At 52.3% G+C, this 22,246-nt stretch overlaps 3 protein-coding genes across 5 annotated transcripts in view; 2 read left to right on the top strand and 1 right to left on the bottom strand.

Moving 5' to 3' along the window:
- Positions 1–4,908: 4,908 nt before the first annotated feature.
- Positions 4,909–22,246, top strand: part of LOC108410006 (transmembrane protein 101) — a 57,412-nt gene continuing 40,074 nt past the window's right edge. The window contains exons 1-4 of one of the 3 annotated variants that reach the window (XM_073235669.1): positions 4,945–6,004; positions 6,313–6,493; positions 7,375–7,521; positions 8,368–9,389. In XM_073235669.1, the coding sequence (XP_073091770.1) occupies positions 5,868–6,004; positions 6,313–6,493; positions 7,375–7,521; positions 8,368–8,676 (774 nt within the window). In that variant the 5' untranslated portion in view covers positions 4,945–5,867 and the 3' untranslated portion in view covers positions 8,677–9,389. Of the gene's footprint in view, positions 6,005–6,312; positions 6,494–7,374; positions 7,522–8,367; positions 9,390–22,246 lie in introns of those variants that run through there. The other 2 variants (XM_073235670.1, XM_073235671.1) reach the window with 2 other exon arrangements.
- Positions 10,349–15,667, bottom strand: NAGS (N-acetylglutamate synthase). The gene is made up of 7 exons (XM_017680923.3): positions 14,323–15,667; positions 13,525–13,799; positions 13,199–13,412; positions 12,730–12,910; positions 11,982–12,153; positions 11,701–11,883; positions 10,349–10,986 (listed from the first exon to the last, which is right to left on the bottom strand). The coding sequence occupies exons 1-7, from the start codon at positions 14,743–14,745 to the stop codon at positions 10,833–10,835; spliced, it is 1,602 nt and encodes a 533-aa protein (XP_017536412.2). The 5' UTR covers positions 14,746–15,667; the 3' UTR covers positions 10,349–10,832.
- PYY (peptide YY) overlaps positions 16,002–22,246 on the top strand; it is a 34,879-nt gene continuing 28,634 nt past the window's right edge. Inside the window, exon 1 of the mRNA XM_073235672.1 lies at positions 16,002–17,392. The gene's annotated coding sequence lies outside the window, so the exon portion shown is untranslated. The remainder of the gene's footprint in view (positions 17,393–22,246) is intronic.

Genomic DNA, 22,246 nt, shown 5'->3' with positions numbered 1-22,246 from the left:
GGTGAGGGTAAGGCACATTTCTAGTGAATTCTTAACAAGCCTCTCCTCTCTTTCCCCTAATGAGTCCTGGTCAGCCTCTAGCCGTTAGTCTTTAGTGGAGGGTCTAACAAGTGGTGTCTTTTTCAAATCTGGCCCTTTTTATTTTGGTCTGACTCCCAGCTTAAAGCTCTTGCTTATGCATACTATAGGGAAGTACATGTACCACTCTAAAGAGAATATTCTAGGATGGCCTTTGAGATGTGATTTAAGCTGAAGTCTGAAGGACAAGGTGCCAGCCAAGAGTACTTGGATAGATGGAACAGCAATTGCTAAAGCTGAGGTTGTCGAGAGCTTGGGATGTTAGGAAATGGCTAGGAGACGGGTGGCTGAAGCCTAATGAGTAAGGAGAAATTGGCAGGAGGCAGACCATGCGTGGCCTTGTAGCTATTGTGAGGACTGGGATCTGTCCTTGGCACAATGGGGAGCCTTTAGAGGGTTTTAAGCTGTCAGGGGGCTTAGTCTGATGTTAGGTGGCAATAGTGGAAACTTTAAGAGACTGTGCAGTAAGTAGTCTAGGCAAGAGACGGTTATGGAGAAGTGATTGTAGAACTGAAAGAACTGGCTACAGATTGGATTCAAGGGCAACGTGGGAAGGGAAAGAGGAACAAAGAATGACTCTGGGTAAGTGATGATGAACAGTGGGAGAGGAAGAGGTTTGTGGAAAAATCAAGAATTCTAGTTTGCCATTTTTGCCTTGCTCATGTGAAATGGCTTATTTTTAGCCAATTATTTCAACCTATTAAGAACTTTTGAAAAAATCTTGATTCTCTAATACACTAGTTATCCATCCTAATGTGTTAGTTCCAATTTTTATAAACTGGCTTGTGTATTTTCATCTTAAAGGGTTATCATTAGAGACTTTAATAAGATGCAGATGTTTGTGATAGCCACCTAGTATACCCTATCAAAAAAGGAAATAAAGTTGTTTGGGTGTGACTTATTTTTAATGAACTCAACATGGGCATCTAGTGGTCATCATTTTTTAGATAACTGGTCAGACAACATGTTCAGTGTGCCCTTTTTCAATTTTGTTGACTTACTAACTAACCTCTCTGACTTGAAAATTGGAGCTTTTGCTGAGCTCGTCTAGCAACCTTCTGTTTGTAATGTTTTCTCAAAGATTATTGACAACAATTCTTCAGATTTTTTTGGTATAATTTGCTTGAATTAGATCACTTGAATTAACTCAAAAGGGGCTCAAATTTGATCAACCAAAGGCTCAGATTCATATTGTAAGTTGGTGGTGGCCTAGCTGTTCTGTTTTGGAGATAGATAGGTGTTATTCACGAGCAGACCTTAACTTCTTAAGAGGTTTGTTTGGTTGGCATGGAGGACAGTGGCCCAGTCTTTGGGGTACTATAAGTGGTTAAGTGGAGCATGACTGGATACAGACAGGCCTGAGTTGTGTCGGATTTCACCTCTGCCACTAATTAGCAGTATGACTTGGCAATTTATCTATCCTGGCCAACCATTAATTTCCGCATCTGTAAAATGAGCGTCTCAGTTGAGTATCAAATGAAGCCTTTAATGAGATGCCTGGCCCTTGGTAACCATCTCTTCCATACGGCCATTGTTATTCTCTTAAGAGTTTGCTGGGTGGGGCTAATGGGCACACCAGGGAACCTAGAAAGTAACTTGTTTGGTCTCCTAGGGCAAGGCAGAAGCACTGGGTACAGACACCCTGGCCCCAAACCCCTCTGTTTCAGAAGGAGTTGCTGGGCACTTGAGGCTGGAGTGAACATTTTGACCTTTGGCCTAGTGAGAGTAAGAGCATTTCCTTACTTTGTGTTTAGACGAGACCTAGGCGAATTATAGAGGATGGTGGATTTCTTAGGTAGGCAGTAGAGAATGAAAGAGGAGACACCTGGCTCTTTCCTGACCTTGAGGGCAGACTCCAAGGGGCCTCATGCTGCCATCCTCACAGAAGAGCAAGGTGTAGGGCTTCAGAAGGGAGATAGCAGTGGCAGGGTGGGGAGGGGTGTTCTTAGAAAAGCAGGGCAGATCCTGCCTCCCTGGATATAAGGCCACAAGGCCTTGGAGATTTCCTCAACCTGTCCCCCACCCTCAGAGCTATGGTTTTCCTGAGAGCTGATCTCTACTACTTCTGGGGGTGGGGCTCTGGCAGGCGACCAGGAGGACAGGTGACAGAGTGCAGATTCTTTTCCCTGCTATGCTAGGGCTGGGGCTGCACTTGGAGGTGGTGCCTGGAATACAGGTGAGTGCACTGGGCTTCTGTGGCCTGAGGCTTTGAACTCTTGCAGAACAGGGACTCTTGACAATGTTGGCTGGATGAGAGCGGCTGAGTGAATATTTCAGGGCAGGAGAAGCCCAAGTTTTTCCTGGGGCCGAATGGGAATAAATGAGGTGGAGTGGGAGTAGAGGATTAAAAAGGCCATTTTGCCTGACTGTTTCTCATCATAGTAGGGATTGGCATGAGATGACTTGACTGGAGGGTGGATGCTGGGATCTTGGGCTGAGATGGTTCTTACCAGAAGCCTAGGGAGCAGGTAAAATTGTGGAGAATGGAGGGAAAGTGTCCATAAGACCATGTAGAGGACCCAGCAAATGGTGAGGTCCCTGAATGGTGTCCGCTTTTATTATTCCCGTGACATCACTATGCTTCCTTAGGGGCCTGGGTGGAGGAGCAAGGCATGAAGGTCTCATCATCCATGAGTGCCTGATGCAGGCCTGATGTCCTCACCTCAGCCCCTGATGAGGCAAGGGCAGAGCAGGTGTGGCCACAGTGATGGCATAGGCTTTGCTCAGGAATCTGGTGGCAGTGTGCCCAGCACCATGCACCTACCTGGCCTTGGGCAGTGTACTGGACTGTGTGGGCTTCTACCACATGTTCAGCCTCCCTCCAAGGCCTCCTGATGCAGTCTGGCTCTTGGAGCTGAGCCACTCAGTTACAATCTCAGTTACCTAGCTAGTGACTCCTAGGGTTTGTGGGGACTGGGTGCTGCTGCTTTTTCACAATGCTCTGGGGGATCCGGCTGGTGGAGCCCTAGAGGGCCTGGGTTTCCTGGACCACAACTAGCTGGCTCACCAATCCCCAGACTTCTCGGCCACCCAGGCTCTCTGCTCTGCCTGGACCTTTCTCACAACCTGCTTGTCACCCTGGGCCCCTGAAGCCTGTGGGGTCTGGGGAGCCTGGGGCAACTTGACCTGAGCCATAATTATCTGGCTGAGCTGGGCACCACTGGGCTCGGGAGCCACTCCCACCTATGCCGGTTCTCACTGTCTTGGAACTGGCTGCAGTGAGTTGGAGGTGTGGTCCTAGCTACCATGCCAGGCCTGGAGGTACTCTCTCTAGCTGGGAAGGACATCAGTGAGCTGGAAGCTGAAGCCTTTGTGGTTTTGCAGGCACTGGGCCTCCTCTTCTAGGTAAATAGCTGCAACACCTCCAGTTCAAAGTGATGGTGGCATCCAAACAGCAGGTACGCAGCTTCTGCTGGCCTATAACCCCTGGGTATGGGACTGTGACCTGCAACAGGCCTTTGGAAGCTGGACCAGCTGTGGCACTTGTGTGTCACCAACCTGGGCAGCCTGACATGCTGGCCCCGGGTGGGCAGCAGGGGTGGTGCTGAGCAGTGTGAAAGCCTGGCTCTATCTGGCTGAAACAGCTACTGTGCTGGGTATAACAAGCACAGGTGGGACCACAGAGAAACTGGGAAGCAGGAGAGCCCTCTGGGGAGGGAGGGGGTGCTGCAGAGGGAATTTAAAGCAGCTGGAGGAGGGAGAGCAGATGGAGCTGCGGCAGAGAAAAATGGATGTTCTCAGGAAGTCTTTAGGGCTCAGATGTGGGCCCAGGCAGGGATGGGAGGAAGCGTAATGGGTTGGGGTGGGGGGACAAAGACTATGTTAATCTCTCAGGGTTTAGGGTTCTCTAGTGCCCTGCCACCTCACCTATTCCCTTCCTCTGCACAATGCCCAGCAATTTTCCCAACTATTGAAAGAGGGATTTGGCCCCTACTCAACACCCCTCTGGGTAAGAGGCTGAAACTAGGGGGAATTGGGTGGCATGGGCACCAAGGAAAACTTCGTTAATTCTAATCTCCCTTCTCACACATGTCCCTAGGATCTGCTTGGGGGACTTGATTAGAAGCTGGTTGCTCAAGTTATGGGGGTGGGTTGGGGCAGGGGTATTGTTCCCATGGGCACAACCCACGCAGACTCCTAAAACTATCTTCAGGACATACACGATCCCAGTTCTGGTCCTCTTTAACACCTTAGCTCCTTCCTGAGGGCAGTGCATCTTGTCCCATTTGAATCAGGGATGGGTGAGGAGATTGGGAAAATAAAACCAACTGGAAAGCTGGTTTGTACTATGTGCTTACTATGTGGTTGTCGTTGGCAGGCAGGGGAGGTAGGCAAAGTGACTTTAACCCACGCGTTTTCTCATTTCCCTTGCTGAGAAGACCCCTCCCACCCCCAGCTGGGCTGTACAATCCCATTCTCTAGTTTTTGCATGGATGCGCCCTCTATTTTGTTCTTTCTGATATGCCCAGACTTTATCCTAGTCATTCTGTAAAAAATTAGGTGAAAAGGTGTTCTGTTGCTGGGTTCCCCTGGCTGATGGGGAATTTTTAATTTACATTGTCACAAGTGCTGTTTGAACATGACTCCCTCTCCCCTCCCCAGGAAACTGATCTGAACTATATAACCTAGTGAGAGTGCTTGTAGAGTCTAACTTCAATATTGAAGATGAATTTGTGTGTTGCAGGATGGTGGGGGTGCAGGGAGATAGATGGGGTCGTTTTTGGTGGCAATACCACAGTGCCCAGAGCTTTTGCCCATTTATCCAACTAATTACTGAATACCTACTCTGAACAAGACATAGTAACAACACTTTTTCATTTATTTATCTATTCAACACATACTTCCTGAATGCATCCTGTATACTAAGACCTGAGGATATAATAGTGAACAGAAACCAGACACCAACCTTGCCCTTATGGAGCTCATAATCTAGTGTTAATCTAGTCATTAACAAAAGAATCACATATATAATTGCCAGTGTGCCAAGTGATTCAAAAGGAGGGTATCTGATGGTTATAAGAACATAAAATAGAGCTGAGAACAAATGAAGAGGCCAAAGAAGTGGGGAGACCATTTGAATGCCTGCTGCAGTTTAACTGACAAGATTGTAGTTAGGGCTACAGTGGGAATATTGGTGCTGGAGGAAATAGATTTGAGATGTCCACCTCAGATCCCTTATTTCTCAGGGGACAGAAGAAAGGTGGACCAAGACCAAACTTTGATAACAGGTGGATCTTAGGGGAACCCTTTACTTTGAGCTTAAACATAAGCAGCGGGATTTTCTCTCGTTTTGCGTATGTGTGTGTGCATGTGTACAATTTATTGAAGCCCCACTGTGTGCTAGTACCAACACTGTCATATTTAAACCATATAATCCTGTGAGGTAGATGTCACCACCATTTTCAAAGATGAGTCTTGTGAAATGTAAGTGATATGCCCCAAACCGCAGGATTTGAGTTAGGATTGAATCCCAGGTCTGTGCATTGAAAGATGAATTTGCTTCATTCCATCAAGTTATGGCCCAGGGCTTTTGATGTCCTGAATCCACTGTCCTTCCTCCAGACTAGTTTTTAATTTTGCAGCTATAAGGAGGGCCCTTTAAGCCTCCATTGTCCGAGGGAGAAGCTGAACCCTGCTAGAACTGCAGCTGTAAATCCTCGGTCCAGAACTAGAGCGAGAACGTTGTTTCCCATCGGAAGGAGAAAAAAAAGCACGGAACTCGGAAGTTGCGTGTCTCCCTCGGCGTCGGCCTTCCTGACCCGGTGAGGCCGCAGTTGCCCTTCCCCAAGATGGCGTCGAAGATAGGTTCGCGAAGGTGGATGCTGCAGCTGATCATGCAGTTGGGTTCAGTGTTGCTCACACGCTGCCCTTTCTGGGGCTGCTTCAGTCAGCTCATGTTGTATGCTGAGAGGGCCGAGGCGCGCCGGTGAGCTGGCCCATGCGGCTGCCGAAAGCGGTGGGGGGCGGTACGGCCCGTCCCAGGAGCGGAGGTGTGAGGTGGGGGAAGAAGTTGAGGCCCAGAAGTTGGAACCTTTGGACTGGGAGGAATTGTGACCTCCGACTTGTTAGGAGCTCCGGTCCGGAGCAAGGTGGGCACCAAGCATAGTGCAGGGGGCCTGACCATGAGATGGAAGTTCAGTTTGGGGGAGCATTGGAGCTTGACGGAACTCAAGGGGTCTCAAGGCTCTTCTGCCCCCATTATTCTGTCCTTGCTTCTCCCCTCCCGGCTTGCAGGAAGCCCGACATCCCAGTGCCCTACCTGTACTTCGACATGGGGGCAGCAGTGTTGTGCGCTAGCTTCATGTCCTTTGGAGTGAAGCGGCGCTGGTTCGCGCTTGGGGCCGCACTCCAGCTGGCCATTAGCACCTACGCCGCCTACATCGGGGGCCACGTACACTACGCGGACTGGCTGAAGGTGAGCGTCTCGGCTGTGGGCGGGACTTTGCTAGGGGAATGGGGAGCCCGAGGCCAATGCCCGGGGCAGTTGGGCTGTGCATGGTGTTAGCCAGGTGCACAGTAAGAAGCCTGGGAAGGCAGAACCCCGCAGGCTTGTGGATGTTATTACAGACCGCAAAAATGGAAGGGCCTTAGAGACCACACAAGTCTTTCTTTCAGAGTGTGGAAACAGGTCCAGAGATGAGAAACAGACTCCTGAAGTCACACCGTATTTAGCATTACAGGTGGCACTCAGTTACCTGGTCCCAGAATCCTTAAATCATTAGTTTGGTAATCTCAGACTCATAGAGCAAAAGGGACCTTGGAGAGTACCAGGTCCAACCATCTAATTTTATGAAATTTAATTAATCATACACAGCATGTAAGCCTGTAAGTGCCAGAACCTGTGCTAGGCACTGCAGGCTTGGGGATAAGCCTGGACAGAGGCACTGCTCTCAAGGAATGGACTGTCAGTCCAGTAGGGAAGGCACATGTTTGAACAGGTACAGGACAGTGATCAATAGGTTTTTTATGGGACAGACTCTACAATATAGCAGAAGGACACTGGGGTTCCACTCTGCTCACCTGAGGGTCGGGAGGGGGACAGTGCTTGGTATCTGGTTTCTGCCACTGACTTTCTGTAGGACCTTGAACAATTTTATTAACCCTTCTGGGCCTCAGTTTCTACTTCTGATAAAAATAATTGTCTATCTCTGCTGTACCTGCTCACCACACTTGGAAAGGGTAAGAGGGTTCACCAGGTGGAATGGGGTGTGTAGAGATAGGCAGTTCTAGACTCTGGACAGCCAGGAGAAATGTGGTGGTTGAATTCCTGACTGGGGCTCCCTCACCTTGGCCTAGGTCCGTATGTACTCACGCACAGTTGCCATCATTGGTGGCTTTCTTGTGCTGGCCAGCGGCGCTGGGGAGCTGTACCGACGGAAACCCCGCAGCCGCTCCCTCCAGTCTACCGGCCAGGTGTTCCTGGGCATCTACCTCATCTGTGTGGTAGGTTGGGGGACTGTTGGCTGGAGGTGCTTGACTGGGAGTGAAATGTGAGCCCATGTCTGGCAGAATTTAGGGAGGTAGGCATTACAAAGCCTTGCATGTAGTTCCTGATGGCCTGGCTCCTGGGAATCGCCCCACCCAGCTTCTGGGCCTCAGGGACCCTTCACATGCCTGAGACTTGGCAGGGAGTTCCTTCTTCCAGCATGACTGCCATCAGGGAGAGAAGAGGTTGGACTGACCATACAGTCCCCAAACTCAGAGCCAGGAGAACAAGATGGATTGGTCCTCTCATGGCTCCAGCACCTAGAGGACTGGGGGAGGGGACAAAGGAGAGGTTTGGTGGGGTTTCAGGCCCACACTGGAACTCTGCCACTTAGAGGATGGGGGCTGCATAGAGTAGCCAGTTACAGTCTTCTCTGGTGCTGGGGGAGGCTAGTATGGCTGGGGACATGGATAGCCAGGTCACTTGGCTTCATCTTAATTACTGGCCCCGTATTGCATGTGTAGAGCTCTGTATTCAGAGACTAGAGCTCCAGTCTGACTGTGGAGACATCCCTCCTCCCTCTGAACGCCTAGGGTGAGGAGAGATAGGCCTTAACCTCATGCAGCCTCCCTAGTCCGCAGGGGGGAAACGCAGGCCCTACTTTCCGAGAGCCCTACATCTGAGAGGGGAACCCAAAGCCCTCCTTGCAGAGGCTGACTTGCAGTTGCCATCTCAGCATGTAGCTTAGCTTTTCCTCTCCATTTGGTGCCAGCTCTTTTTGAAGAAACCCTGGGTGAGGGGTGGCCTTCCTCAGACAGGCTCCTCAGTCTGTTGGAGAGTCTTAGAGGCTGGTGTGTCTCTAGGCCTACTCACTGCAGCACAGCAAGGAGGACCGGCTGGCATACCTGAACCATCTCCCAGGAGGGGAGCTGATGGTCCAGCTGTTCTTCATATTGTACGGTGTCCTGGCCCTGGCCTTCCTGTCAGGCTACTACGTGACCCTGGCTTCCCAAATCCTGGCTGTACTGCTGCCCCCAGTCATGCTGCTTATTGATGGCAACGTTGCCTACTGGCACAACACGCGACGCGTTGAGTTCTGGAACCAAATGAAGCTCCTTGGAGAGAGTGTGGGCATCTTCGGGGCTGCTATCATCCTGGCCACTGATGGCTGAGTTGCATGGCAAGAGGGTGAGATGGGTGCAGGGAACCACAAGTTCACCCTGCCTTCCTCCTTGCTGGCCCAGTTATGTTTGTTTATGTTTTTTGGTCTGTTTGATTCTTTGCTTTTTGTGTATTGGTTAAGAGGCAGGTTTCTTCCCCAGGTCCTGGGCTCAGCCCTTGTGGGGTGGGACCTCTGATGATGCCTTGCAGGGTTGTTTTTTTTTCTCCTGTTTGTTAGGAGAGAACAGGAAGCCAGCTGCTCCCCTGGGTCTTCTGTCCCAGAGAAGGGAGTGTGGCAGTGCTAGGGCAGGGGTACTGAGAGTGGGAGACTGAGGAAGGAAGACCAAGAACCCCACGTGAGCAGACATGGAAATTCCTTTTTGAACCTGGCAGATGTAGCTAGGCTCTGCAGTGCTGCTTGGAGGCTGAGAGTGAGTATGTGATTGACAAATGGATCAGACTCAGGAGGAACAGAGGGGCTGGGCACCACAGAAGTCATGTGGGTTCTCAGGGTATGCCAGGGACAGAAACAGCACTAGCTGCTGCCCACCTCGAGAGTAGAGCGGGCCCCAGTCTACTCGGGTGTGCAGGGGTGGGGCAGGTAGTGGCCAGCTTCCTGCCTCCTGCCTCCTGCTTCTAACTCCATGGTTGGCCTGGTGGGGCTGAGGGCTCTCCCAAACACCAGACCACACAGTCCTCCAAAAATAAACATTTTATATAGTCACTGGTCTTTGCATCTCTGTTCTTCCCACAGAGCACTTTGCCATTGGCTAGAATTGATCTTGGGTTTCTTGAAAGACCATATCTGGTTAAGCCCCACCTTGGTCCTCCTGTGACCTTTCCCCCATTCTGAGAATTCCCAGTCTTCCAGTCCCCTTTTCAAGAATCTCCTGAAGATCCCTGTAGTCTGTTTTTGACCTCTCACCTCAGTCCCTTTTGTGTAGCTTGTCTTTCCTTCTCCATTTGGTGGCAGCTCATTTTGAAGAAACCCTTGGTAAGGGCATCTAGAGGGGCAGAGCTAACATTAAGTGTCCACTATGTGGGCAGGCTTTTACAATTTGCAGATGGGGAAATGGAGGCTAGAGAAGATGAGCAGCTTGCCTCGAACCACAGAGCAAACCCAGCCACAGAGCTGAAGCAGATCATTAGACAGGTCTGTCTAATACCCGCGCCAGGATGTGTACTTGATGCCATCCCTCTCCTGAGCAAAGACAGAAGCTGTTCTTAGGGTTTGGTTCTGTCAGAGCCCCTGGTGTGCCACAGTGGTCTCCTAATTGGTGCTCTTCCTATGTGTCTATGCATAGGAAGAGAAGATGGCCCCAGCAGCCAGTATGGTGCCTGGCACATTGTGGCAGTCAAAAATGTCAAAAGAAACCTCTGGCTTTGGACTCTTGGCCATCTGAGGTGTTCTGCAAAGACGTAGACACAACCTCCAGTCAAGTCTGGGCCTGGCTCTGAGCCCTGCCTGGACAGGGAGTGGGGACTGCTGTTGGTCTGGTCTGTTTCCTAGCTTAAGAGTAGAGGAGCCCCCTCTGGGGGTTGCTGACATGCAGGTGAGGGAGATGGTGGCAGCTTTATCCTGAAGGCCCTCCATCTCATTCAGCTCCTTTATTCTCTCTGAGAGTCCTCTGGTTCCCAGAGGGTCACAGCTAATTTCCTTTCAAGTGTGAGCTGACTCTCAGACAAGTATTTGTGTTTTAATCAAGGCCTCCTGAAAAGTTGCAAGCCCCAAAGGAATTAGAACGAGTGGTGGAATATCAGGCAGACAGGGGTGATATTTTGGGCAAGGGAGCCTCAAAATCACACAGAGGCCACAGAAACTGGCCCACCCTTATGGTTAACCCTGAATAGAGCCCTCAAATGCAAGCCCTCCTTCCCTTCCCCCTCTCCCTCCCTCTCCGTGCAATCCCAGATCCCTAGACTGAAAATTGAAGGCCATTTGGTTGTGGCTTTGGAGCAACTGGGGGGATCTTGAGCAGGCCCTTCTCCTTCCTGTGCTTGTCCCCACTTGGGTGCCCCCTCTGGGAAGAGTAATGTGTCTTCCTCCTCTGCAGATCACTCAGCCAACAAGCCTGGTCCAGCCTGTGGCTGCCTGGGGTCACCTCCAGCAGGCATGACTTTTGGTCCACCCTGGCTGCCCCAGGGCCTGCAGGGCTGGTGGTGAGGGTCAGCTGCCTGGGTCAGAAGCTGGCTTGCAGAAGGAGTCCGGCAGCCCCTTGGCATGGTTGACCAGCTCATAAGAGTCTCGGATATCAGCCAGACCAAACCAGAAGAAGATCCACTGCTTGTTGGAGAAGCTGCCGTCACTGTGTTTGAAGTACCTGGTTGGCGGGTGGGGGAATGGTTTTAGGGCAAGGCCAATGTTCACTACTCTCTGGTTCATTTATTGACCTACTGCACACTAGACACCCTGTTAGGACCTGCTGTGTGTCATCTGATTTTATCCTCCCAGCAACAGCTAAGAGCCTGGTGGTGTATGCTCTTCACAGAGAAGTAGCTAAAGCTCAGAGAAGTTAGGTAGCTGGCCAGAGTCACGCAGCTGGGAAGGTTTGAGTGAGGATGTCCCTTGCTCTCTCCACAATGCATTGGCTGTGCAGTCAGGGGAGGGACTCTTGTTCACCTCCTGGCCCCTACAGAGCAGGCTAGTTGGGAGTAAGGGGATAAGTTGCATAAAAGGCGAGGGAGTGTTCTCTGGAGATGCAGTGCACCTGGGACCAGAGCTTGGCAATTGGGCCTGGACTGAAGCCTGAAGGGTCAGGATTCTGGGGACCTATGGAGAGGCGGGCTGTATGGCCTTCAAAGGAACCATTGCAGGGCAGAAGGGGCTTAAGTGTTCTCTGTCTCTGAAGAGATCTCAGGCTCCTGTGTGGTCTGTTCCCGGAGGAATGCCGGGCCAAACTGAAGGGAGCCTTTCCCTTGGGGAAAGAGGGCTAATGAAAGAATGGGAAGTGCAGCCTTCCTGGCTGGTGGACCCCGGGGCATGGCTGGCGGCAGCGGGGTGGGGGCAGCCCAGAGCTGCGAGGGGAGGGACCTACCAGGGATTGATGGGATTGGTGACCCGGGAGCGCCAGAAAAGCGTCTGCAGGTCTCGCCGCAGGCACTCCCACAGCATCTGGCCGGAGCCTTGACCCTGGCGGCTGGAGCTCACCACAAACTTGTCTAGATATGGAGTACCCTCCAGTACGGGCTCCGTGGTCAGAATGGCGGCTGCGTTGTACCTGGGCGCAGTGGGGGAGAGGCAGGCTGGGACCTCTCCTTGTCCCGAAGCTGCCCGGTTCTGTCCATGGGTCCCTGCCCTCGGGACCCGAAGGCTCACCCCTCAGAGACGTAGACAGAGTGCAGCCGCGGGCGCAGCGAAGCCAAATAGTCGCCTCGGAGCTCCTTGCCGAAGCTGACGTTGACCAGGTTCACTAGGCGGCTCTGGTCCAGGCTGTCCAGGCTGCGCACTCGCAGCATCCGCTCGGCGTTCTTGAACAGGGTCCCGGACCCTGGGGGTGGGACGGAGGAGCGTAGAGGTTAGTTTAGACCGAGAGGCAGGTCCTCCCATGCGTCGATTTGTGCGGCCTGGTGGGAGTTTGTTCCAGATAGAACGGGCTGGTGGGACAGTGACCCTCTGGGAGAGCTCCATGAGACCATGTCTGTGGTCTGCAGAGATTTGTGCTTGGCTTTCATTCAGGGTGATGCTTTTCCCAGGCAGTTTGTCCCTCAAGTTCCACCCATCGCCTGGAGTCCCATCTACTTTCTCTAGTCCCGCCTATCCCCTGCCACCCCCGACCCTGTCTCCGCGCCCTTAGTCCCCCCCACTCATCCAAATCCCGCCCGCTTCTCCCAGCCTTGTGCCCTCCGTGGCTGTCCCATCTGTCTAGTTCTGCTGGAGTACTAGCCCGTCCACCTCCTTGCTGACTTCCGCCAGGTTTGGGGAGAGCAGGAAGCCTTTGCTGCAGCGTCCGCCTGCGGCCTCCTGGTTGGCGAGAAGCTGTTTCTCCTGTCCCCTTCCCAGGAGTGGCGGGCGCTCACTCCGAGGACCCAGCCCCAGCACCCCGCAGCCCCATCCGGGCCCTCACCCTTGTTGCTGAAGAGTTCCGTGAGCAGCGTGCTAGCGGCAGTGATGACAGCCGAGGAGTGGTGGGGCAGGCGGCTGAGCACGTCTACGATGAGCCGCATCTGCTGCCGTTCTTTGGTGCGCACCCACTCGGCGCTGCTCACCAGGTCCAAGTCGGCAGGCAGGTTCACATTACTCAGGACCTGCGTCCGGGGCCGGGGTGGTGAGCCTCTGGGCCGCAGCCCACCTGGACTGCGCCCCTGCCTCCCGGACCTCTTCGCACTAACCCCTTTACCCTTACTTCCTCCTGGAGCCCTCGGCCAGGGGAGCTCAGATCTGGGCACTATGGGCTGAACCCCTTCCTGATACTCCATTCCCGATCCACCCGGCTTGAGAGTGACTCTGGGGCCCGTCACGAAGGTGTAGAGGGACCGCAAAGAGGGGCTCAGGGCCGGAGTCGCGGGGAGTGGGGCCCAAAGGAGGGGACACACCTTGTGGCTGCTGTCGCGCAGGCCGCCTGTGGTATTCAGAAAGATGATTTTGGTGGGCTGCAGCGCCTTGGCCAGCGCCGCGGTCACCTCCAGGGAGTCCAGGAGCACAGAGCGGCGCGCGGTCGTCTCCCCGATGGGGCACAGGATGGGGATGCTGCCCGACTCCAGGCACCACTGTAGCAGGTCGGTCTCCACCGAGACTATGCCACCATAGCTGTGGGCAAGATGTGGGGCTCAAGAGGCTCCCTCCAGGACTGTGGGGCTGGGGCAGGGTGGGTGAAGTAGTGAGATCTGGGGACGCCGGGGCAGACAGGGCCAGTACTAACCTGGCATGAGGGGCTGGCTCAGCAGCGCCCAGCACCGAACCGCCGCCAAAAAAAGGTACGGCAGTGGCGGCATTGTGCCGCAGCTCGTCCACCAGGACCTTACAGCACTGGGCAAGCTGTGCCTTGGCCTCCCAAAAGGAAAGACAGCCCGAGGGAGCCGTGGGATTGGGCAGCCCCAGCACCACCAGCGGCTTCATGTCCATGCGCTGCAGGAAGGCCAGGGCAAAGGCCAGGCTGGATACCGACTGCCGGCACTTGAGAACCTCCTCGTCCACCTGCGGAAGAGTGAGCGCTCAGGAGGTGAGACCCCTTAGGGCCCCCACCCTGCCCGGGAGCTGTCAGGCCCCATTTCTGGACACCGGCGCCTACCTGCTCTGACCTTTGCCCGTTGGGGCTTGCCATCCCCTTAGCTCACACTAACGTTCTTGCCTCTGCTCCTCCCTGCGTCCTTGGACTCTAGGACACGTTTGGGGGAGGGGTGACGCAAGCGGCTTCCGACCAGGTTCCCCATTTGCCGTCTAAATCCCTAACTGCGCCCACGGTAGGGCGCATCACACTTCTCCGGCGCATCACACTTCTCCAGCGCATCACACTTGGCAGGTTAGGGGCCCCAGGCTCCTCATTCCCTCTGGGCGTGAGACTTGGAAGAGCGCTCAGCCTCGTCGACTCCCGGGCAGTCGTCCGGGCTCTATAGAGCCCCTTCCCGTTTTCGGGGCGCAGAGACCGCAGCTGGGCCTACCATGCCTGGCGACATGCCACACAATTCCCAGCCCCTCGCAGTGACCGGCCTTTGATTACCTCGATGACAGCAAAGGGCTTGTCTCCAAAGTGATGGCAGGTCTGGAACTGCGAGAGCCAGTGGCGCGCCTCCCCGGGGCTGGCCCCGCACTGGTTTAGGAAGGCCTGGATGTCCCGCTGCACCAGCGAGCGGCCGGCCACTCGCCCAGGGGGACCGGGGGGCACCGGGGGCACGGGGGGCTCTGTCCACGGCGGCTCCTTCGTGGCAGGTGAGTGGGCATCGTCTTCAGCACTCTGGGCCTCCTCCCGTGCGGGCTGGGCCGGCGCCCAGGCGGTGCTGAGCCAGCGTCCCGGGCTGGCGCCCCTGGCCACCCGCCGCTGTGCGCTGCTGCTCAGCCCCCGGGCGCCCTCAGTGCCTCTCGGGCCGCGCAGCCTCCCGCCTGCTGCAGCCCGCAGGGTCCAGGCCAACAGTGTCGTCGCCATGACAACCAAACTTGCTCGCCCCCCCTCGAGTGACCGTCTGTTGTGAGCTCCCGGCTCTGGGGGCTCTTAACCTGCCCCGGGGCAGGGTTGGGCCTGCCAGGGGCGGGGCGCGGCCGGGGGCGCGGAGGGAGTTTGAGGAGGGTCAGGCCATAGGGCAGAGGGCGCGGTCAACAAGATCCCCCGCCCCGCTGGGGCCCGAGCCCGCTAGCCCGGGTCACGAGGTTGAGATAAAGGGTGGCCGTCAGTCTTTCATCTGCTGCCAAGGCCCGCCCCAGAAAGGGCTCAGGGGACCCAGGGTGGCTTTGGCAGTCCGCCGAGAATCTAACAGGGCAAAAAGGGAAAGCAGGTGGCAGTTACCGTGGGACTGAGGAGGAGACAGGAAGGCGAGGTGGAGGAATGCCAGCCCGCTGGTGTGGAGTGTGCTCTGTCCTGTTGCCTGAGCTCAGAGAAGATGCGGAGCATGAGCTCACCAGGTTTGCCACACTCCAGACACTGGGTACCGCCTTGAAGAATTTTGTCAGATCTTCAAATCTCATTAGTATTAAAGTTTTTCTTTAAGCTTTAAATTTACAGTTTACCCATATCAATATTGTAACTAGAAGGCCAGTATCACTTGCCATGACAGAAGAGAGCCTAAAGAATAAAGCCAGAACAAAATGTTACTAAATTCCAGCTGGACAGTGTTGCCTGCTCTCTTGGTAACATAGAAGGTTAGCAGGTGCCAGATGTTAGAGATACCCAAGTACCCTGTAAAGCTTTCTCCTGGGTAAAATAGTAGCTGACACATGTAGAATGTTAGCTGCTGTACAAAGCACTTCACAACTAGGAACTCATTTAATCCTCACAATGACTCCAGGATGGGTATTATTATACCCATTATTATCATACCCATTTTATATATAGGAAAATTGAGGCACAGAAATATGTGGGGCCAAGGTCATTCAGCTGGTCTTTGAAGCAAAGCAGTTCTGCTCCAGACCATGATCTTCAGCAAGATTTGAAAAGGACTTAAAGACCTTCACAGGATGTAATTCATGGTTAATACTGTAGCCACGTGCTGCCTAAAAGCACCTGCTGCTCCATCAGTTGTACACATCCCATCTGTTGTTATAGAGTCCCACGTCTGTTGTTATAGGGGAGGAAACCAACTCTAGAGGTTCTATGACTTGACCAAGATCGCACAGCTTGTTTGCATCATGGCCAGATCTTAGGCATCCTAAATTCCCACCCCTTGCTCTCTCCTTCCTTATGTGCAGCTCTGTGCTCCCAGTGCTGGGAGTCAGGACTCCTGGGGCTCTCTCTGAATGGGGAGCAGTGACCTGGGCTTCTCCTCTCTTGTGTATCCCAGAGGATGCTGGGTGAGTGCACCAACTCCTTCCTAGGATCCCCCACCAACGCACATGCACATACCACTGTCCCAGGAAGGAGACTCCTGGCAGAGGGTGAGGGGAGCTGACTTTTGTGATCTCCTCCATTGACTTTTCCATTTTCCTACTTAGAAATTTAGGGTTCCAACGGAGAGCAAAGCAATGGCATAGAGGGTCTATACCCCCAGCCCTGTGGGACCACCTCCAGGGTCTTGTTTCTCTTCCCTCTTTACTGCTGCACCCACTTCCCAGAATCCACCAGAGGAGGTGGTCTCATCCCTGGGCCCTGATCATTTTCCTCCCCTCTGCCCTCAGAGTCCCCAGCCTGAAATGTGCTTCCCTTTCCATGTCTCTCTATCCAAACCCCTTATTAGAGTGCCCACCTTCCCTGGCCCCTATCCACTCCAGGATTCCTCCTTGGCTCTCCACCTTTGCTGCTCTGGATCTCTGCCCTGGACCTGGCCTTTTTTTACTCCTTCCAACCCAGTACATCCTTTCCATGTCCTTTCCCCCAGCTGCTGCTAGGTCCTGCTCCCTGCCAACTGCCTCCTGTGAGGGCTAGGAGAGCCTCTCCGTTCAGACTGGGGCTCCCTGAGGGCAGGGCTGATCTCTCCCTTCTCAGACTGGGGGTGTCATGAGGGCCCACCCTTTTCAGTAGCCAACAGCGTCAGCCACATGTTCCTTGGGCCAGTGGGGCAGACACTGGCTGGGGAGCTGCTTCCCATCCTTTGGGCTTTAGCCCAGAGGGCTGTGTCCCCAGGCAGCCAATAGGGCCCAGGGATAACCTGAGTGGATGATTAACTCCAGGCCCAGTGACCCTGGGGCCATTGTGGCCCCACTGCCTCTCCCTGGGGTAAGGCTAGCCTCTGGTTGGAGAACTAGCCTGCTTTCTGGAGGAGATGAGTGTAGGTCTATGGGGTCAACACTCCTACTTGAGCAAACCTCTCTGAAGTGAAAGCCTACAGGATCACTGTTGGTCTGTGGTTCCAGCTCAAATTTTCTTTTTTACCATTGAAGCTGGCTGTAGTTTTGTTTTGTTTTTCAGAGCAAAGCCTGTTGTCATTGTGCCCAGCACCAGGCTCCTGTCTCCTCCTCAGGCCTTGGGTGTTGGAGATGCTGGGAGCAGACACAATCTTCCAACTCCTCCAGATGCCTCCCCTCAGCAGGGGCCTCAGCCCTGGGCACAGGAGCTGGTTTGCAGGGCTGAGCGTGTTCCTCCCATTGGATCCCTCCTTGGCTGCCACTCAGTGTAGCTAGGCATGGAGGTGACAGGAACCTAGGTAAGTGAGGGGCCAGCACTGACAGCCGACAGCACCTGAGGCACATACACACAGAGTACCCAGATGTAGAGACCCACACTATTGATTGAGATACACACAGATACACAGGTGTGTAAACACACAGGTGTACAGAGAGATGCCAATCCACTCAGACACACATTTGAGAACAGAACTGTGCATGTTTACAGAGGCCCTCTCAGCAGCTATGTCATACATAGGAACATACACACATATACATGAAAAAATATGGGGAACACACATACATACACCCAGCTGTAGCCACTGACAATATGGGATCACTTAGATCTGGAGACATGAAGTACACAGACTTGTGTTCACATACCCGCACACACATACTGCATACAGAGTAAGAAGAAGACACACCCCTCTGAGACCATCCCCACCTACCCACGTACAGAGGCGAGCAGCCGCACATTCACATGTTGCAATGTGTCTGGCACGTGAGAGGAGTTCAGATTATATTTATTGAATGAATGAGTGAAGATGGGACAGAGAGAAAGAAGTGGAGAGCCTGGGTTCATGGTTTCAGGGTCTGGGAGTCTGTGTTCCTGGGGGTGGCCCTGGGAGAGCCCAGGCAGCCCCAGAGTGGCCCTCTCCATTGGTGAGGAGGCAGAGCCCAGTGGGTGCTGTCTCAGAGCTGCACCTGTGGGATGTGACAAGTGGGAGTGGACAAAAGCCTTTTCAGTCAAGCACAGCTTTTTGAGCACATACTATGTGCCAGTATTGAACAAGGTGCTCTGAAGATCTCATTTTTCCTGGCTGGAAGTCAGGAGGACTGGGCTCTGCTGCTTCTTTGGCTGCAAAAGTTTGGGCAAAACATTTAATTTCTCTGAGCTTCAGTTTTTTCACCTGTAAAATGGGGAAAAGAGAATAAAATAGAATCTGATTGCACTGTTGTAAGGATGAAAATTTCCCGGTGGGCACGCAGTCAGCAAAATCCAGACTGTGGGAGACTTTTTAAGACAAACAACTTAGTTTCTTCAACAAATAAATTGCAAAGGAAAGAGTAGGAGAGGAGAGGATGAACATATAGATTAAAAGATGTATTTTTAGAAATATCTTTTAATCCTTATTTGGATTCTGATTCAAACAAACCATAAGAATTTGGACAATCAGGGAAATTTGAGCACAAAGGATATTTGATATTTTATTTTTTTAATTGAAGTATTGTATACAATCTTATATTGGCTTCAAATGTACAACACAGTGGTTCAACAGTTACCCATATTATTAAATCCTCACCCCCTCTACTGCAATTACTATCTGTCAATGTAGATTTAGATCACACATGTAAGTGAGATCATAAAGCATTTGTCTTTCTGTATTTGGCTTATTTCATTTACCATAATATCCTCCACTTCCATGTTGTTGCAAATGGCAGATTTTTTAAAAAGACTGAATACTATTCTATTGTATGGTTATACCACGTTTTCTTTTTTTTTAATAAAGTATGGTTGATATACAATCTTACATTGCTTTCAAATGTACAACACAGTGGTTCAACGGTTACCCATATTATTTAATCTTCACCCCCTCTAGTGCAGTTATTATCTATCAATATAGAAAGATGTTACAGAAGCATTTACTATATTCTCCATGCTGTACTACCACCCCCATGATCAGTTTATACTGTGATTATGAATTATTGTGCCCCTTTATCCCCCTCCACCTCTCTCTCCACCCACCCCAATCCCTCCTCCTTGGTAACCACCAGTCACTTATTAGTGTCTGTGAGTCTACTGCTGTTTTGTTCCTTCTATATTGCTTTGTTTTTATATTCCACAAATAAGGAAAATCATATGGTGTTTGTATTTCTCTGCTTGACTTATAATACACTGAGGATAATACCCTCTAGATCCATCCATGTTGTTGCAAACGGCAGGATTTCTTTTCTTTTTATAGCTGATAATATTCCATTGTGTATATGCCACGTCTTCTTTATCCATTCATCTATTGATGGACACTTAGGTTGCTTGGTATATTAATTTTTGAGGTGTGATATGATTGTGTGTTATGTTTTTAAAACTATTCTATATCTTTTAGTGTACATATAGAATATTTATAGATGAAATGATAAGATGCCTTGAATTTGCTTCAAAATAACCCTGGAGGGGTGAAAGTGGGCTAGGTAACAGCTACAAGACTGGCCATGAGATAGGAGCTAATACTTGTTGAAGTTGGATAATGGGTACAGGGGATTCATTATACTATCTTTTGACTTCTTTGTATGCTTGGATATTTTCAAAATAAAGTGGATTTAATGAATTCTCATACATGCAAGTTCCCAGCCTTAAATAGTTTAAACACAGTGAAAGATATTTTGCTTCATTCAGGTATAGTGTTCTTCCAAGGCATAAATATGTGAAATACTAAATAATCTACAAATACATAGCACAAGGTGTAAGAGGAAGCACCCTGATTTAAGGATTTCAGTTCTGAGTGTGCCATGCGCCTCTTGTCCATCAGGGGGCTCCCTACTCTGCCGCCTTCTGGCTGCTTCCCTCCCGGGGTTTGTTAGAGAAGGAAAAGGCCATCAGCGATGTTAAGAGAGGTGTCGCAGACACACAGACGTATTAGCATCCGATAGAGACCTGAGAAGAATTGTCCATAACCCTCTGATATGAAGGGTCTTCTTCAGTTTACAGTCTCTGGGGTTTGGGGAAAATTTAGGAAAGCCTACTGTCTTCAAGATAATAATAGCAAACTCTTCCTCATGGACTATTCTAAATATATGATACGTGTTAACTTACTTAATTCTCACAGTAACACCATGAGGTAGGCATTGCCATTATCACAAAGATACTAGGAGGCTGATTTTAGACAAGTGGAGGTTAAGTGCTTTCAGGGCACAGGTAGAGCTTCCTAGCACACAAGGGGAAAGGAGGCCTGGAGCTCAGGAGAGGTCAGGAGAGGCCCTGGAGAGGGTGACAGAGGAGGACCCTGAGCATGGGCATGAGCTGCCAGGGAGGGGCTTTAGAAAGGGGAGAGCACAGTGGAAGGGTTGACGGGGTCCAGAGGAGGAGGCACACCAGGAGTCACCTAGAATTCACGGGCAGAGATGTTTCAAGAAGGAAGGAAAAGTCATTGGCTTCTCCCATCTTTTCCATTTCATTGGGTGATAGGGAGGTGGGATGGGGAAGCCTGGTGGTTGTGGGTTGAGGAGGGACCTGGGATTAGACCGCAGCATGGGACTGCTGGGGAAATTGTGGGTGAAGAAGACGGCAGAGCCTCAGACCTCAAACTGTGGTTCCAGGCATCACCTGGGAACTGGTAGAAATGCAGAGCCTTGGGCCCAGTCTAGGCCTACTGAGTGAGGCTCTGCATTTTACTAAGATCTGTGGGCATTAAAATCTGGCAAGTAGTGGAGCAGAGATGTGGGCTGGTCCCCAGAGGTCTGGAGAGTGGCCTTCAATATGGGGATGTCCCTCGTTAGGGTGAAGCTGAGGAGGAGCTAGAGAGGGAGAGGGGAAGACGCTGGGGCACAGCTGGACTGGGGGTGTTGTGTATGAACGTTCATGGCTGTGTGAGGGTGGGGGAGTTGTGTGCAACTCATGGTTAAGGTCGGGTAGTGCTAGGTGGAATTTTGTCTCCCATGGCTGAAAGCTGCCTGAGGGTTATCCATCTGTGTGTTCCTCAGAGCAGACAGGAGTGTGTAGAGGTGTGCATGTCTCTGTGTTTGAAGGTTTGGGCATGGGTAAGAGTGAGGTGTGGGGCAGAGTTCATGTGTATCTTTTGTATGTTTTGTGTTTTTATATGTCAAACAGGTCAACTAATGGAAATTTCATATGGTTCATCCTAATCTGTGCCTGTCCCAATGTGAAGGTAACGTGTAGGTACGGCATTGCCGGGAGCAGGGCCCAGGAAACCGTCCTAAGGATGAATAGTCAGCCTCTGGACTCAGGGAACTCAGGGGGTTAGGTCCACACCCCGAAGTACCCGACGGGTCCTCAGTGGGTAAGGACGCGGATTCCACTGTGCCTGCAGGTTGTAATTGCACACTATGGCCACAAGAGGGCAATGCAGGCACTGCTATGCGGTACGAGGTCTGGGTGGGTTCCGAACCGGAGGTCCCGGTTCACTGCAGTGCGGAGCAGATCCAGGCAGTAAAGCGATCCGCCGGAGGGGCGAGACGGTACCCGCCGAGGGCGGCGGTTCTGGGGGTCGACTGCAGTTACCCTAGTGCCCAGGCTTGCTGCCCTCCCGGGGCTCTGGCTAACCGCACCCCCAGTCAACGCCCTCCCAGAGCCACCCCCGCCTTAGCGCCTCTCTCGGATCCCGATACCCCAACCTTCTTCCAGGAAAACCCAGCCCAGAGATGGGGGAGTGAGGGCGCAGCCTAAGCGGGAAGTCGGGGGCAAAGGCGGTGAGAGGAGTGGGAGTTTTCCTTTGGGGCGAAGGTGGGAAGAGGGGTCTCAAGCATCCTCAGATCGGACACATTAACAGAGCGCCTTGGGTACCGGGCATGGGGCTGGGTGAGTGGACACGGGGACAGGGCACGGTCCTGGCCTTGATCTGGGGCCAGAGCCAGCCTCGGGCTGGCTTTGAGCAGGACTTTCACTTCTGCTGCGGGGTCTTCCGTTTCCATCTCCTTGGGAGGGAGAAAGCTCTCTTCCCTCCCTCTCTGAGTACCGGTTGTTGCGACTCAAGAGTGAGAAATTCCAGGGAAAGTATCAAAGTTCTCTGGCTTGACTGCCGGTGTGGTGGACAGGGAAAGGCGGGAGGAGGGGAGAGCAAAGTCGAGGGGAGGTTGAGGCCCACGGTGTGGGTACGCGTTAAGGAGACCTGGGAAGCCAGTGAGGGATTTTGAGGAGAGTGGCCTGATCCTAGGCGGGC

This window comes from Manis javanica, chromosome 4 (genome assembly GCF_040802235.1).
Source record: "Manis javanica isolate MJ-LG chromosome 4, MJ_LKY, whole genome shotgun sequence".
Taxonomy (NCBI): Eukaryota; Metazoa; Chordata; class Mammalia; order Pholidota; family Manidae; genus Manis; species Manis javanica.
Note: the sequence above shows the minus strand (reverse complement) of the source record. Positions and strands in the feature narration are given on the sequence as shown.